At 42.6% G+C, this 17,431-nt stretch overlaps 1 protein-coding gene across 3 annotated transcripts in view; it reads left to right on the top strand.

Moving 5' to 3' along the window:
* The window catches only part of MMS19 (MMS19 nucleotide excision repair homolog (S. cerevisiae)), a 38,630-nt gene continuing 21,199 nt past the window's right edge, over positions 1-17,431 (top strand). For 2 of the 3 annotated variants that reach the window (XM_012000441.1, XM_012000432.1), the window contains exons 1-3: positions 7-161; positions 14,003-14,051; positions 17,055-17,155. In XM_012000441.1, the coding sequence (XP_011855831.1) occupies positions 50-161; positions 14,003-14,051; positions 17,055-17,155 (262 nt within the window). In that variant the 5' untranslated portion in view covers positions 7-49. Of the gene's footprint in view, positions 162-14,002; positions 14,052-17,054; positions 17,156-17,431 lie in introns of all 3 variants that reach the window. The other variant, XM_012000446.1, reaches the window with a different exon arrangement.

The following is a 17,431-nucleotide window of genomic DNA, read 5'->3' as shown; positions in this document are numbered from 1 at the left end:
CGTCTCTTGCCACCGCCCATATCCCCTCCCACGGTCTCTTGTTCGCGTCATGGCCGCCGCCGCGGCTCTGGAGGCGGCGGCGCCTACGGGCGCCCTATGGGGCCTCGTGCACGACTTCGTCATGGGTCAACAAGAGGGCCCCGCTGACCAGGTGGCTGCAGGTACGGCAGACGGCGCCGCGCGCCTTCCGCATGGGGGCCAACAGGAGGGAGCGGCCTCGGTACAGGCGCCGGGCGGGAAAGGAGGAGCGGGTGACTTTGAGAGATTGGTCTCAAGGCTGGTTAGTGAGCACCGCGAGCTTCAGAGCCGTAACAAGTTGGAGAGTTGCCTGTGTCTTCCTTAAAACCATTTACACTTTTCATCTCCCTATAGCCAATTATAGGGAATTATTACATTTTACAGATGAGGAAACTGAGGCTCAGCGAGGGCAAGAGGACTTGCGCAGGGCTGCAGACCAAGCAGGAGGGGGAGCTGGGACTCGGACCCAGGCGTTCACGTCCGAACCGGGTGCTCACGCCACGAAGCCACGCTGTTTTTGGGAGGTTGACGTGTGGAGGTGCATCCTCGCAGCGTCCGCTCCCGTCGCGTGGCATCCTGGGAGTGGCGGATGGCCCCGCGCTCTGACTGGCTGGAATTAAGAGGAGGCGAGGAGTCGGGCCAGGAGGAGCTGGAGATGTTCTGGGTGTCCTCCTTAAGACTTTCTCTCCGTTTCGTGCCAAAGTTCTTGATTAGTTTGCTCCATGACGTTTTATGTGGCGTTTGTTTTTATCTTCTTCCCAGACCCCCACTTTCCTGCTTTTGACAAGTTCAGAGATCTCTTAGTTCAGACAGCTTATCTAAAATTAGAATAAAACAATTTCCGGGCTTCCGTGGAATTCTGAGACTTTGCTCTTCTAGGAAAAAAAAATCTACTAAAAAGTTATTGAATGTTAGGAAGGCTTCAGATCTTGGGTTTAAGTAGCAATATAAAATTATCTAATGGGTAGTTTAAAGCATTTTGGAAATTTCGCATGCTTGGAGAGAAGTAAGGACACATTTCTCTTGCAAATTGAGCGTATTAACCTTTAGAATGTGTAAGAAAAGAGTAGTGAATCTGCTGGAAATAAAATACTTTGTTCGTTAGCAGTATTCCACTTTGATTCAGTCATGCCACCATTGTTGAACACATACTATTTCCCAAACATGATGCAAAGCCTAAGGAATATAAATACAAATTAGGTTAGATCTGTGCCCACCGGGAACTTATAGTATGCTGGGAGAGGCAACTATTCTATAAGAGGGATGTGCAGGGTAATTTGGAAGCATCAAGGGGCAAATACTTGGTGCTGCCACCAAACTTAACATCTTACAATTTTATGAAATGTAGTGTGTTATCAGTGTTTACAGTTTACAAGTACAGTGTCTTAATAATATCGTTTTCCCTCATGTTTTATTATGAAAATTTTCAAATATCCAGCCAAGTATAAAGAATTTTATAAGGAATACATCACTTAGGATCTATCCTATCATTAACATTTTAATATTACTTGCTTTATCATACAGCTGTCCATCTATTTAAATTGCAGATACCTGTACACTTTCCTTTAAATACTTTGGCATGGATATCATTGACTAGAGTTTGTTGACGGTTTATTTTGGTGTAAAATGTATATTCAATGAAATATATAAATCTTTAAGCGTACATTCACTGATTTTGACTAATGCATATACCTATACAATCCAACCCCCTACCAAGATACAGAACATTACTATATCAGTGTCATTTGTGATGAGTCTTTCACATTTATGCAATATGAAAACAATAATTACTGATTTTTTGGATTCAGAACATATTTTGAAAAAAATATCTTGAATGTCTTATCTTGAATAGGGACTTCTAAATTCTTCTCTCTTTTTTTTTTTTTTTTGAGACAAGGTCCCGCTCTGTCTGCCAGGCTGGAGTGCAGTGGTGAAATCATGGCTCACTGTAGCCTCGACCTATGCTCAAGCAATCCTTCTGCCTCAGCCTCCCGGAGTAGCTGGGACAACAGGGCTTGTGCCACTGTGCTCGGCTAATTTTTGTATTGTAGTGACAAGGTTTCACCATGTTGCATAGCTTGGTCTCTAACTCCAGGACTGAAGCCATCCTCCCATCTCAGCCTCCTGAAGTGCTGGAATCACAGGCATGAGCCACTGGGACTGCTCAATTCTTACAAACGTTTTTGCAAAATTTATATTTTTGTTTCTTTCCGAAAAAAATGGTCTAAACTGTTGTTTAGTTTGAATTCAACTCAGCTGATCTAAGACTGTAACACTAACCCTGTTGTAATTTAGCCCTCTTAAGAAAAGAAAGTTGGTGCTGGGCACGGTGGCTCATGCCTGTAATGCCAACACTTCGAGAGGCCAAAGTAGGCAGATCGCTTGAGCCCAGGAGTTTGAGACCAGCCTGGCCAACATGGTGAAACCCCGTCTCTACCGAAAATGCAAAAATTAGCCAGGCGTGGTGGTGCATGCCTGTAATCCCAGCTACTCAGGAGGCTGAGGCTGGAGAATCGCTTGAGCCTGGGGGGTGGAGGCTGCAGTGAGCGGAAATCACGCCCCTGCACTCCAGCCTGGGTGACAGAGCAAGACTTCCGTCTCAAAAAAAGAAAAGAAAAGAAAGTTGATACAGAGAAACAGTAACAGATAAAAGTTGAAAAGGTTTGGTGGGGTTGGATTCTGCATAACTTTGGATTCCAGGCAGAGGGATTTGAATGACCTATTATATGTGCTAAGAGTTATTGTAGATCCTTAAGCAAGGGAGGCATAAAATGAAAACGAATTTGACAAGGATTAAGTTAATATTGTCAGTCTTAGATCACAGCCCTAGTTAGGGTTGTTGAAGGATAACAGAGTGTTGAAGCATTTATAGAAATAAGATGTACTTTCTAATCCTTCAGCCTAAATCAAGCTTTGTTAGTGCTAAAGGGACCAACTAGCTTCCTGTTCAGTCACTCAGAGTAGCAGCCTACAAATTTAACTGCAGAAGGAACACCCTTTGATCACAAAAGCAGCTGCTGCCACCTTTGTTTTGTACCTGGGTTCCTGGTGAAAGTGTCAGCTGTAAAGAAGGTGCAGGCGATGGGAGGGCAATGACCTGGCAGCCTAAGGGTTAAAGGCCTCTTGGGCAAGCCTTCAAAGCCTGCCACTACCTGACCCCAGCCTTTTTTTCTCACTGCTCCCTGGACATTTAATTCCAGGCAGCCACTTTTATTCATAGTTCCTGAATGCTTTCCTTCCCAATTCCCTCCACTAGCTCTGTGTAATCGAAGTTAGACCTGAGAGTCAAAGCCCAGCTTGAGTTCCCTACCCCTGCCCAAGTGTTTCCTGATTAACCCAGCCAGACAGCATCTCATACTTCAGAATCTTTGTAGTATGCACTTATTTCTCAACCACTCATGTATTTAGTGGACTAGTTTAGTAGCTGCTGCTGTATACATCTCCACATACTGCCCTCCCAGTTGTACCACCGGAATCTCCTCATCAGTAGGTACACAATAAAAACCACTTGAGTGAATGCAGTGAGAGGTGTTGAAGGAAGAATCTGTGGAATTTGAGTTCTAACTAGTTATTATAGGGCTTAAAGGAGAGAGGACTCTAAAAAGACCCCAAGGTTTTGAACCAGAGGATGAGGAAAAGAAATACTTTGTCCAAAATTGGAGGTTGGGACAAGAGCTGATTTTTGGAGAATGTGATTTTTGAACATGTTGAATTTGCAAGTGATGGATATAATTTTTTTCCTTTTAGTTATTTGGATTTTCCTTCATTTCGGTCTTTATTGTATTGTGTTTTTCCATGCCTGTGATTCCCTAAGAAGACCACTATTTCTTAAGTCAAAGTGTTAAAGAACAGTAAAATACAGTTTAGTGAAATATCTGAGGCCATTATCAGCAGAAAGGGCATTTTGAGAGCTTGATTGGAACCTAGTCCCAATTGGGATTTTTCTCTCTCCTGCTCCTTCTCATCCTCCCACACTACCCGCTTCCCCTCACTTCCCTTTGGCTGCTAGTCCAGATTCTCAAGAGGCTTCAAATCCATCAGACAGAGATCTGTTTGTGCATTCTGTGTCAATGATCACATAAATACTCCTTTGACTTCCCAGTGCCCCCCCCACAAACTGGTGCCTTGCTAAGGAAAGTGTGGGTAGTTAGGAGGTGCTAGTAGGTCCATTTATAGAGAACAAATCTTGAACATGTTGGAAAATCTTAGACCCTCCTATGAAGGGAAATGAACGTACACTGATTTTTTCCTTAATGCCAGCGAAAATACCCTTAGGAAAATTAACTCTCTGTTAGCTTTCTTCATCCCAGGAGCCCAAGTGCATAATTAATAGTATTTCCAGGTATTCTGGGTGTGTTTGTTTGTTCGTTCGTTTGTTTGAGACGGAGTTTTGCTCTTGTTGCCCAGGCTGGAGTGCAATGGTGCGATCTCCGCTAACCATAACCTCCGCCTCCCGGGTTCAAGTGATTCTCCTGCCTCAGTCTCCCAAGTAGCTGGGATCGTAGGCATACGCCACCACGCCTGGCTAATTTTGTATTTTTAGTAGAGATGGGGTTTCTCCATGTTGGTCAGGCAGGTCTCAAAACTCCTGACCTCAGGTGATCTGCCTGCCTTGGCCTCCCAAAGTGCTAGGATTACAGGTGTGAGCCACCATGCCAAGCCTGGTTATTTTTAATTTTGGAGAATTTGCAACATTAAAAGAATTAATCACTTAAAGTTAGTGGCCCATGGTCCATAAACCCAGAAATTTTACTTCTTTCTCATGCTAACCCAATCTCTGTTTATATCACTATGGTAACACAGAACTTGTTACACTGTGATTGTTTGTTTATTTATTTTAGAAGCAGGGTCCACTCTTGCCCCAGCTGGAGTGCAGTGCAACCTTGAAGAACTTCTGGGCTCAAGTGATCCTCTGGCCTCAGCTTCCACAGTAGCGGAGACTACAGGCCCATGCCACCACACCTGGCTGATTTTTTTTGTAGAGAACACGGCCTTATTTTGTTTCCCAATGTGGTCTCCAACTCCTGACCTCAAGCGATCCTCCAGCCTCGGCCCACTGTGATTGTTTTAAATGTCTTTCTGGGCTAGGCATGCTGGTTCATGCCTGTAATTCCAGCATTTTGGGAGGCAGAGGTGGGAGGATTGCTTGGGCCCAAGAATTTGAGACTAGTCTGTACAGTATAGTGAGACCTTGTCTCTACAAAAATCTTTAAAAATCAGCATGGTGGTGTGCCTGCAGTCACAGCCACTTGGGAGGCTGAGGTGGGAGGATCACTTGAACCCTGGAGGCAGAAGTTGCATTGAGCCAAAGATGGCACCACTGTACTCCAGCCTGGGCGACAGAGCGAGACTGTCTCAAAAATGAATGAATGAATGAATGAATGAATGAATGGTTTGTCGTTCTGCTCCAACAGACTGTGAACTTCCCCAAAACTCGCTGCCCATATTTCTATCTTAAGCCCTAACATGGTACCGTATTTATAATATTCAGTAAATGTTGACTGAAAACAAACATGGCTTTTTTTTTTTTTTGAAGACGGAGTCTTGCTCTGTTGCCCAGGCTGGAGTGCAGTGGCGTGATCTCGGCTCACTGCAACCTTCACCTCCCGGATTCAAATGACTCTCCTGCCTCATCCTGCCTCAGCCTCCCAAGCAGCTAGGATTACAGGCCCATGCCACCATGGCCAGCTAATTTTTCTTTTTTTTTTTTTTTTTAGTAGAGACAGGGTTTCATCATGTTGGCCAGGCTGGTCTCCAAACTCTTAACCTCAAGTAATCCACCTGCCTTGGCCTCTCAAAGTGCAGGGATTACAAGTGTGAGCCACCGCACCTGGCCACCATTTTCCTTACTCTTCTTTACTGTCTTGTAATAGCTTTATTATCTCATTTTTCTCTAATTTTTTTCTACTTTTATACTCACTTTTTTTTTTTTTTTTTTTTTTTTTTTTGAGGCAGAATTTCGCTCTGTAACCCAGGCTGGAGTGCAATGGCGTGATCTCAGCTCATTGCAACCTATGCCTCCCAAGTTCAAGTGATTCTCCTGCCTCAACCTTCAGAGTAGCTGGGATTACAGGCATGCACCACCATGCCTGGCTAGTTTTTGTATTAGTAGAGACGGGGTTTCGCCACGTTGACCAGGCTGGTCTTGAACCTGACCTGAGGTGATCCGCCCACCTCGGCCTCCCAAAGTGCTAAGATTACAGGCGTGAGCCATCATACCCGGCCTTATACTCACTTTTATGTTTGTGCTGCATTGATTCAAGAATTTTGTGAAAGATAATGAAGACTAAAGGGCTTTGCCAGGAGAGTTCACCCACATACTGGGATTCAAGGAATCACATGCAAATGGCTATTTGTAATTATAAAGCAGCCATTTTCATATTAATGTATGCAGAATTCCAAAGAAGCATTTTTCTCCTTTTTCTTTTTTTTTTTTTTTTGAGACGGAGTCTCACTCTGTTGCCCAGGCTGGAGTGCAGTGGTGTGATTTTGGCTCACTGCAACCCCTGCCTCTCAGGTTCATGCAATTCTTCTGCCTCAGTCTCCTGAGTAGCTGGGACTGCAGGCTGAAGCCACTACGCCCAGCTAATTTTTGTATTTTTAATAGAGACGGGGTTTCACCATATTGGCCAGACTGGTCTCGAACTCCTGACCTGGTGATATGCCCGCCTCAGCCTCCCAAAGTGCTGGGATTACAGGCGTGAGTCACTGTGCCTGGCCAGCATTTTTCAATTATAAAACTTGAGGCAACCTATGAAAGTAGAAACTAACTTATATAGGGCATAATGGAACTTTCTCTGATGATGGAAATGTTCTGTATCTTGATTGGGACCTTGGTTATTTGGGTGTATACTTTTATTAAAACTTATAAACGGCTGGAAGCGGTGGCTCATGTCTGTAATCCCAGCACTCTGGGAGGTCGAGGCGGGCGGATCACAAGGTTAGGAGATCGAGACCATCCTGGCTAATACGGTGAAACCCCGTCTCTACTAAAAAATACAAAAAATTAGCCGGGCGTGGTGGCGGGCACCTGTAGTCCCGGCTACTCGGGAGGCTAAGGCAGGAGAATGGCGTGAACCCGGGAGGCAGAGCTTGCAGTAAGCTGAGATGGCGCCACTGCACTTCAGCCTGGGCGACAGTGCAAGACATTGTCTCAAAAAAAAACACAAAAAAACATATAAAACTGTACACTTAATATCTGTGCAATTCAGTGTGTGTAAATTTTACCTCATTTTTTTTTTTTTTCCTTGAGACAGAGTCTCGCCGTGTCACCCAGGCTGGAGTGCAGTGGTGCAATCTCAGCTCACTGCAAGCTCCGCCTCCCAGGTTCACACCATTCTCCTGCCTCAGCCTCGCGAGTAGCTGGGACCACAGGCGCCCGCCACCACGCCCAACTAATGTTTTCGTATTTTTAGTAGATATGGGGTTTCACCGTGTTAGCCAGGATGGTCTGGATCTCCTGACCTCATGATCTGCCCACCTCGGCCTCCCAGAGTGCTGGGATTATAGGCGTGAGCCACCGCACCTGGCCTTTACCTCAATTTTTTTAAAAAATGAAAAAATAGAAGGTACTGAATGGGCCTTATTTGGCACTTCTTGTCTTAGAGCTTTGGATCCAAAGATAGACCCTAGTCTGGCATCCATGGAGGGTTTTGATGGTATGCTGAAGAAAAATGATTCAGTTCATTGATATCCTTTGCTATTAACAGTTGTTAGTCCCCTATGGCTTCATCTGTACAATTGCTAACTCCTTCTGTGCCCATTTTTGAAATTAGTTTTTAGATGGGTTGTTTCAGCAGAGTTTTCTGTACTGTATACAGCCAGGGGGTTCCAAGAAAGTACCCTTTTCTACCTTCCCAAATGTTGCAATGCCCTTTTATGATTCCTAACCCAGAAATAGGTGTTTCAGTTTATGTAAGCGTTGCCATTAAGGAATTGGGTGTAGAACCCAACTTGGTTTGTTGGGCCTGTTAGTCTGGCTGCTACCCCTTCCCCCACCCTTACAGTCTGCTCATTTTTTCCCTTGGCTCTTTCTCAGTAGCTGGGGCAGCAGCTGGGCCTTCCACATCCTGGCACGAGTGGGCTAAGAGTGCCTGATGTCTAAATTGGTGCCAGTCACGAGCTATAAGTCCTAACTAGAGCTCTCATTTTCCTCAATCTTACTGGACGACTTCTTACTGTAGTGCTAGAGTAAGTCTCTGTCCAACTCAGCTCATAACTGTTGCTGTGAGACCACAGACTTTAGGAGAACTGGAAGTTTAGGATTTCTTAAAAGTTCTCTTTCACTTTTTCCAGCGTTGGCACAAACTGACTAGTTAAGGTTCTGCATTTAGAGGTAGGTGGATTAGGAACCTAGAACAGGCTCTGGAAGTAATTCTCTGGTTGTCACACTTTATTTAGCTATAAGTGTTCAATGTGAACCAAAGCCTTATGAAGATTGTTAGCCTTTTACCCTGTTTCTCCCTTGAAAATACATTCTAAGATGCTTCTATTCAATCTATGTGAGTTACTATTGTGCTGCTAAAATTGCATTTAAAGGCCAGGTGCAGTGGCTCACATCTGTAATCCCAGCACTTTGAGAGGTCAAGGCGGGTGGATTGCTTGAGCCCAGGAATTTGAGACCAGCCTGGGCGACATGGCAAAACCCTGTCTCTACAAAAAAAAAACAAAAATTAGGCGGACACGGTGGTGTGGTGCATGCCTGTAGTCCCAGCTACTCGGGAGGCTGAGGCGGGAGGATCACTTGAGCCCAGGAGGTCAAGGCTGCAGTGAGCCATGATTGTACTACTGTACAGAGCTAGACCCTGCCTCAAAAAAAACAAATCTAAATGATACAGGTAGATACTCCTCCCTCCAGCAGGTAGAGTTTAATCTTCCCCTCCCCATTGAATATGAGCTGGACTTAATGAATACCTTACAAGTAAAAGAGTACCAGAAAGAGAAAAATAGTAACTGTATAGTGCAGAGACTTGGCAGACGTACCTTAACCAAGTGATCGACATTAACATTGCCAGTGATGGCGAAGCCATGTTACTGTGTTATATCCCTGATATGATATGATATGATATGATGAAAAGGGTACTTCACTTCTGTGATATTCTTCTTTAAAACCCATAACCCTAGTCTAAACATGAGGGAAACACCAAACAAACGCAAATTGGGGAACCTTCTATAAAGTACTTCTTTAAAACCATCAAGGTCATGAAAAACAAGGAAAGACTAAGAAACTTTCGCAGACCAGGAGAGACTAAGAATTCAAGATGACTAATGCAATTTGGTATTCTTAATTGGATCCTGGAACAGAAATTCGGCATTAGTGGAGTAACTAGTGAAATCTGAATAAAGCCTAGAGTTTGGTTAATAGTGTGTATCAGTGCTAACCTAATCTCTTAGTTTTGACATTTGTACATAGTTTCACAAATGTGTGCCATGTAAGATGTTAACATTAAGAGAAACCGAGTGACGGCTATACAGGAATTCCGTACTGTCATTGAAACTTTGCTATAAATATAAAATTATTCAAAAATGAAACATTTCTTTTAAAACAATAGTCTACCTCTCAACCCTTAACTGTGCATTTTCCCTCCCTGAAGGCAACAAATGTTATTAGTTCCTTTTATATGCAGAGATGTAAATAAATGCAAATAAAAATATCCCCCATTTAAAAACAATGCTACGCACATATTATATACACTATACACACTGTTCTGCTTTTAGATCTTGACTCATTATCAGTATATATATAGCTTCAGTCTTTCTTCATTTGTCTTTTTAAAAGTAGCAACAGGCCAGGTGCATTGGTTCACGCCTGTAATCTCAGCACTTTGGGAGGCCAAGGCAGGCGGATCACTTGAGCTCAGGAGTTCGAGACCAGCCATAGGCAACATGGCGAAACCCCATCTCTACTAAAAATACAATCCAGCCTGGGTGACAGAGCAAGATGCTGTCTCAAAAAATAAAAATAAAAGAGATAAAAAATAAATAAAAGTAGCTACAAGAGAATTCCATTGTATGAATGTACTATAATTCATTTAACTGGTTTCTTATTGATGGGCATGTGTTGTTTGCAGTCATTTACTATTACGAATAATGCTGTATTGAATAACGTTGTATGTGCATTATTTTGCACTTTTACAGTACAGTTAGCCCTCTGTATCTGGGTGTTCTGCATCCTTGATTCAACCAACTGCAGATCAAAAGTATTTGGGAGAAAAAATTGCAACTGTACTGAACATGTATAGCCTTTTTTTTGTCATTATTCCCTAAACAATACAGCGTAACAACTATTTGCATAGCACTTAGATTGTATTGAGTAATGTAGAGATGATTTAAAGTATACAGGAGAGTGTGCATAGTTTGTATGCAAATACTCTACCATTTTATGTAAGGGTCTTGAGCATCCACAGATTTTAGTATTCTCAGGAGGTCCTGGAACCTATTTCCCATGTATATACCAAAAGACGACTAGATAGCTAGAGGATAAATTTCTGGCTTTCCTGGGTTAAAGCCTATATGCACCTGGAATTCTAAAGGTGTTATATTATACTGCCCTCAATATAGGGTTGCACCAATTTATAATCCTACCTACAATGTTTAAGAATGTCTATTTCTGAATACCATGACCAAACATAATATATTGCTATGTTTTTTTGTCTTTGCCAGTCTGTTAGATTTTCTTAAAAGGTTTCTGTGTAGTTTAATTTACACATTTTATTGTGAATATTGTTGAGCACCTTTTCATACATACTTATAGTTCCTTTTATGTGGAATGGCTATTCATTTTTTTGTTTTTGCCCATTTTATTTTTTTAATTTTATCTATTTATTTATTTTTAAGACAGATTTTCACTCGGTCACCCAGGCTAGAGTGCAGTGGCACGATCTTGGCTCACTGTAACCTCTGCCTCCCGGGATCAAGTGATTCTTGCCTCTCAACCTCCCAAGTAGCTGGAATTTACAGGCATGCGCCACCACACCCTGCTAATTTTTGTGTATTTAGTAGAGATGGGGTTTCGCCATGTTGGCTAGGCTGGTCACAAACTCCTGGCCTCAAGCAGTCCACCCGCCTTGGCCTCCCAAAGTGTTGGAATTACAGGCACGAGCCATTGTGCCCTGCCTGTTTTTGCCCATTTTAAATTGTTGGCCTTTTCTGCATTGATTTGTAGGAACTCTTTATATATTGGTAAACTGGCCTTTTGTTATAAGACTTGCAATTTTTTTTTTCCCAGTTTGTCCTATGATAATTATTTTTGCCTTGTAGAAAATCTGACTTTTTAAAACCAATCTTTTATGGCTTCTGAATTTTATCTTGTTCTTAGAAATTTTCTCATATTTAAAAAAGGTATTTTGGTGAAAGATTTAAAACCAATGTTTGGTTTTGTTTGTTTTCCAAATGTTTACCCAGTCATTCTAACACTGTTTATCAAATAGTCTTTATTTTTCCCATTAACTGAAATAGGATTTTAAAAATCATATTCTCATATGTATTTGTGTCTCTGGACTTTCCATTCTATTTTTGTACCATTGATTTCTTTGAATATGAATTGAAACTACACTGGTTGTTTTTGTTTTTTACTTTTATTGTGGAAAATTACAAGTATATTCAAAAGTGTATACTTTTTATTTTTCTTTTTTGTAGTTAAATGTATACACTTTAAAAATGTGACCCTATAATAATCTCTTAATATCTGGAAGGGCTACCTTCTCCCTGCTTTTCTATTACTCTTTTTCACAACTTGCTTGTCTAATTATATATGTGTGTATATATATATACACATGTATATGTGTGTGTGTGTGTATATATATAGAGAGAGAGAGAGAGAGCACTTTAATTTCAGGATAAGCTTATCTAGTTTCCAAAAGTATTCTATTAGTGTTTTTATGGTGATTATCTTAAAATTATAGATTGATTTGGGAGATTTGTTATCTTGAGTCTTTCAAAGATATGAGATGCCTTTCTATAAAGTTTCCTTTTCAGATCCTCATTAGGGCTTGTTTAAAAAAACCCTTTAACCAATTTCTCCCCATTTTCTTCTGTACTTTGCAGCCACCATTCTACTCTCTGCTTTTGTGAATTAAACTTTTTTTAGATTCTGCATATAAGTGAGATCATAGGATACTGTATTTGTCTTTCTCTGTCTGGCTTATTTCACTTAGCAAGATGTTCATCCATGTTCATTTGTATTGTCCCAAGTGGCAGAATTTTGGCCTGACACAGTGGCTCATGCCTGTAATCCCAGCACTTTCGAAGGTTGAGGTGGGCGGATCACCTGAGGTCACAAGTTCGAGACCAGCCTGGCCAACATGGCGAAACCCCATCTCTACTAAAAAATACAAAAATTAGCTGGGCATGGTGGCATGTGCCTGTAATCCTGGCTACTTGGGAGGCTGAGACAGGAGAATTGCTTGAAACCGGGAAGTGGAGGTTGCAGTGAGCTGAGATCACACCACTGCACTCCAGTCTGGGTGACAGAGACTGTCTCAAAAAAAAAAAAAAAGTGGCAAGATTTCTTTCTTTCTTATAGCTGAATAGTGTTCTGTTGTATATGTGTACACACATGTCATGTTTTCTTTATTGATTTATCTGTTGACACTTAGGTTGTTACCAGATCTTGGCTAATGTGAATAATGCTGCAGTTAATATGGGAGTACAGACATCTCTACAGATACTGATTTCATTTCCTTTGGATATGTACCTAGTAGTGGGATTGTTGGATCATACAGTAGTTCTGTTTTTAATTTTTTTAAGGAACTTCCATGCTGTTTTCCATAATGGCTATACTAATTTACATTTCCACCAACAGTGTACAAAGGTTCCCTTTTCTCTCAGTCTTTACCAGCACTTGTTACCTCTTGTCTTTTTGATAATAGCCATCCTAGCAGATGTGAAGTGATACCTCACTAGTGCTTTAAAGTTTTCATCATCCGGGTGCAGTGGCTTATGCCTGTAATCCCAGCACTTTGGGAGGCAGAGGCAGGTGGATCACCTGAGGTCAGGAGTTCAAGACCAGCCTGGCCAACATGGTAAAGCCCTATCTCTACTAAAAATACAAAAATTAGGGCCAGGCACAGTGGCTCATGCCTGTAATCCCAGCACTTCGGGAGACTGAGATGGGAGGATCATTTGAGCCCACGAGTTCAAGACCAGCAACATGGCGAAACCCATCTCTACAAAGAAATACAAAATACTTAGCCAGGGGTAGTGGCACATGCCTTTGGTCCCAGCTACTGGGGAGGCTGCGGTGGGAGGATCACCTGAGCCTCAGAGACTGATTACACCACCACACTCCAGGGTTCAAGCGATTCTCCTGCCTCAGCCTTCTGAGTAGCTGGGACCACAGGCACATGCCACCAGGCCAGGCTAATTTCTTGTATTTTTAACAGAGACAGGGTTTCATCATGTTAGCCAGGATGGTTTCGATCTCCTGACCTCATGATCCGCCCGCCTCACCTCCCAAAGTGCTGGGATTACAGACATGAGCCACCGCGCCTGGCCAAAAAAAAAAGTTTTTATGCAGTGTATTTTACTATGATTTTTTAAAATGAGGATAAAAGTTTATATCCAGGTATTTTTTTTCCTTTTTCTTTTTTCGCTATTATAAACCAGGTCTTTTTCCTTGTATCATTTTACAGGCTATTGTGTATATGTATATATATGAAGATTTTAAATTTTGTAATATTTTGTATCCAACTAATTTAACAAATTATTTTGTTTGTAATTTTTTTAATTTATCTTGGATTTTCAAGATACACGCTCATGTCATTCACAAATGATACGTTTATTTTCTTTTCATTTTTTATACAAAGCTGTATATTTGAAGTGTTACAGTAATGCTGCTTCTTATCTTGGAGGGTTCTTGGCAAGAATAGTGGACCCCCAGGTACAAAGCCTAGGGCAGGCAGGAAACATTATAATTAGTGTTACTCAACACTTTGGTAGGGGTTTTTTTTTTTTTAATTTTTCATATTTATTTTATTTCCTGCAGATGTGAAATCTGGCAACTATACAGTGTTACAAGTTGTGGAAGCCCTTGGGTAAGAGCCTCTGCTATAGAATGTTCTTCTCCAGTCCTGACTGTGTATTCTGAGAAGTTACTTTTGCTCATCATTGCTTTCCTGGAGCCTGAATTTGTCCTGTAGCCCAGCAGTCCCCTTCCATATTAGTACCTCAGTCTAAGACTATGTGTTTGAATTGTTTCTCCTGAAAAGTTTCATGCCATCTGGCTGAGGCTTCTTTAGTATTTGGGAGCACATAGCCTGTAGGCCACATCAACTCCTGGCACAGGCCACAGCTTTGGGGTGACGTACGTGGTTGAAGGCCATCAGCTGTTGTTGATTCCTTTGTGCATCTTTAGACCCACCTACCCCCATGGGATGCTAGCCTGCCTAGACCTGACTCAGAACAAGCTGTGGGCCCTGCCTGGGGAGTTCCCAGGAGGCTGACCCTGCTGCAGATCCCCACTAGGAGAAAAGGCTTTGGGAAACAGCTGATAAAGCAGTGTTATAGCTTGGGATTCTAAGCACTTAGAGGAAGTATGTGCTTGTAGTATGTAGTGTAGTATAGAACATTTAAATTGACAAGTCTTACTAGTAAGAGTTGTTAATTGTGACAGCATGTCTTCTAAAACAGAAAACTAGAAAATTGGGGGAAATTAAAAAACGAAGTCACATTATGTATGTAACGAAGTTACACATTTCTCCCATGTAACAGACTATTTGGCCTTTCTACTCACATTGTGGTGGCTTTGGTCCATTAAAAAAAAAAATACAGCATTGGCTGGGTGTGGTGGCTCATACCTGTAATCCCAGCACTTTGAGAGGCCAAAGAAGGTGGATTGCCTGAGCTCTAGAGTTCAAGACCAACCTGGGCAACATGGTGAAACCCTGTGTCTGCCAAAAATACAAAAAAATTAGCTAGGCGTGGTGGCATGCACCTATGGTCCCAGCTACCCGGAAGGCTGAGGTGGGAGGGTCACTGGAGTCTGGGAGGTGGAGGTTGTGGTAAACAGGTCACGCCACTGCATTCCAACCCAGGTGACAGAGTGAGACCCCCATCAAAAAATATATATAGGCCGGGCGCAGCGGCTCATGCTTGTAATCCCAGCACTTTCAGAGGACGAGGTGGGCAGATCACGAGGTCAAGAGATCAAGACCATCCTGGCTAACACAGCGAAACCCCTTCTCTACTAAAAATACAAAAAATTAGCTGGGCATGGTGGCGGGCGCCTGTAGTCCCAGCTACTCGGGAGGCTGAGGCAGGAGAATGGTGTGAATCCGGGAGGTGGAGCTTGCAGTGAGCCGAGATCGCGCCACTGCACTCCAGCCTGGGTGACAGAGCGAGACTCTGTCTCAAAAAAAAAAGAAAAAAATATATATATACACATACATATATACATACAGCCTTATTGATGTATAATTCACATATCATAAAGTTCACCATTTTAAAATGTGCACTTCTGTGGCTTTTAAAAGTACATTTACAGATTTGTGCAATTCTCAGCACAGTCGGTTTGAGGACATTTTCATTACTCCAGAAAGAAACCCATGCCCATTAGCAGTCATTTCCCCTTCGCTCTTCTAACCAACCCCCAGCAATCACTAATCTACTTTCTGTCTTCTATGGATTTGCCTACTCTGGAAATTTCATATAAATGGAATCACACATGTGACCTTTGTTGCTGGCCTCTTTCACTTAGCATATTTTCAAGGTTCATCCATGTTGCAGCACATATCAGTTCTGCATTTCTTTTCTTGCTGAATAATATTCCTGGTGTATAGCTATGCATCTTATTTAATCATTTATCAGTGGATGGACATGTGGATTGTTTCCACTTTTTTGCTATTCGTAATAATGCTGCTATGAGCATTTGTGTGCCTTGTTCCATTTTTAAATGCTCCAAATGCATAGTTTTCTTTGAGAGGGTCTCACTCTGTTAATCAGGCTAGAGTGCAGTGGAGCGATCATGGCCCACTGCAGCCTAAACCTCCTGGGCCCAAGCCATCCACCCACCTCAGCCTCCCAAGTAGCTGGGACTACAGGCTTGTGCCACCATGCCCAGCTAAGTTTTTGTATTTTTTGTAGAGACAGGGTCCCACTGTGTTGCCCATGCTGGTTGCGACTGCCGGGCTCAAGTGATCCTCTCATCTGTCTCCCAAAATTCTGGGATTACAGGTGTGAGCCACCACACCCAACCTGAATGCACAGTTTTCTACTTCCTGAGTAGAAACCTTTCTACAGGTTTTTATCCTGGGGATCCTGTTAAGAGTGACCTTATTTTTGTCCCCTTACTCTTAGTTAATATATACTCTTACCCTTGAGGTTCAATACAACTGTCATGGCCAGAACTCTTCCACTTTCTGCTTGTTCCTGCTTAGATTATTTCTAGTATGTTTCAGTATAATCTCCATAGAGCAATATTGAGCATAAGTTACTTCCTTGTTGCTTCAGTCCAGCTTCTCCTGTATCAGTAATCCTACCTAGTTAGAGGTATATTCTGGCCATCTTACTTTGTAACCTTCCAGTTATAAAGTTTTGGTTTTTCATGTTTTCTTTTATCCTAGGAACTTGGTGGTGATTCTGAGCATTGTTGTTTTCCTTAGCATTAATTTACAAAAATACACATATTCTCCTTGTTTTGGTGGAAGCTGCAGCTGCCAATTATCTCTCAAATCCTGTGGGTAGCTGCTAAGCTGTAGTTCAGAGGAATGTCACAATCATACCACTGGGGATAAAGAATAAGCACAGTGCTCGTTAGGTGCCAAGCTGGGGGTGCCTGGAGGCAGAAACCTCTGTTGGCTCTTGGTGTCATGTGTGCCTCTAAATGATGCCACATCAGTCTGAGGATCGCTCTTAAGCCTTCTGTCCTTACTGGTATCTGTAATGCCGTTACCTCAGGAACACCTTCCTGGGCTGTTTTTACTCTTAACAGGGCTTGGCTCTGCTTCCATGCCCAGGGGGTGAGTGTGGCAAATGTAAAATATTTCTTCAAACATTTGAACTGGGTAATTGCAGGCCCTCTCTATCCTGTTTTCCCCCAGGTCCTCTCTAGAGAATCCAGAACCCCGAACTCGGGCTCGAGGAATCCAACTTTTGTCACAGGTGCTACTCCACTGTCACACCTTGCTCCTGGAGAAGGAAGGTACTGGTGTCACTAGTAGGAATGTCTTCCTGGATTGCTGAGCCCAGGTCTCCCGTGTCTATTCAAGCCAACTTTACTGGCAGGGAGGGAGGGCTTAAAGTATCTATGAACTACTAATGCAAGGTCTTCATTTCTCACTGGTATATGTCGCAGAGATGGTTAGAATTGAGACAAAAGACACATGGATTTCAATACAAAATGTTAGCCAGGCTTGGTGGCGGGCGCCTGCAGCTACTTGGGAGGCTGAGGCAGAAATCGCTTGAACACAGGACGTGG

This window comes from Mandrillus leucophaeus, unplaced genomic scaffold, assembly GCF_000951045.1.
Source record: "Mandrillus leucophaeus isolate KB7577 unplaced genomic scaffold, Mleu.le_1.0 Scaffold117, whole genome shotgun sequence".
Taxonomy (NCBI): Eukaryota; Metazoa; Chordata; class Mammalia; order Primates; family Cercopithecidae; genus Mandrillus; species Mandrillus leucophaeus.
This window is presented reverse-complemented; position numbering and strand designations above follow the sequence as displayed.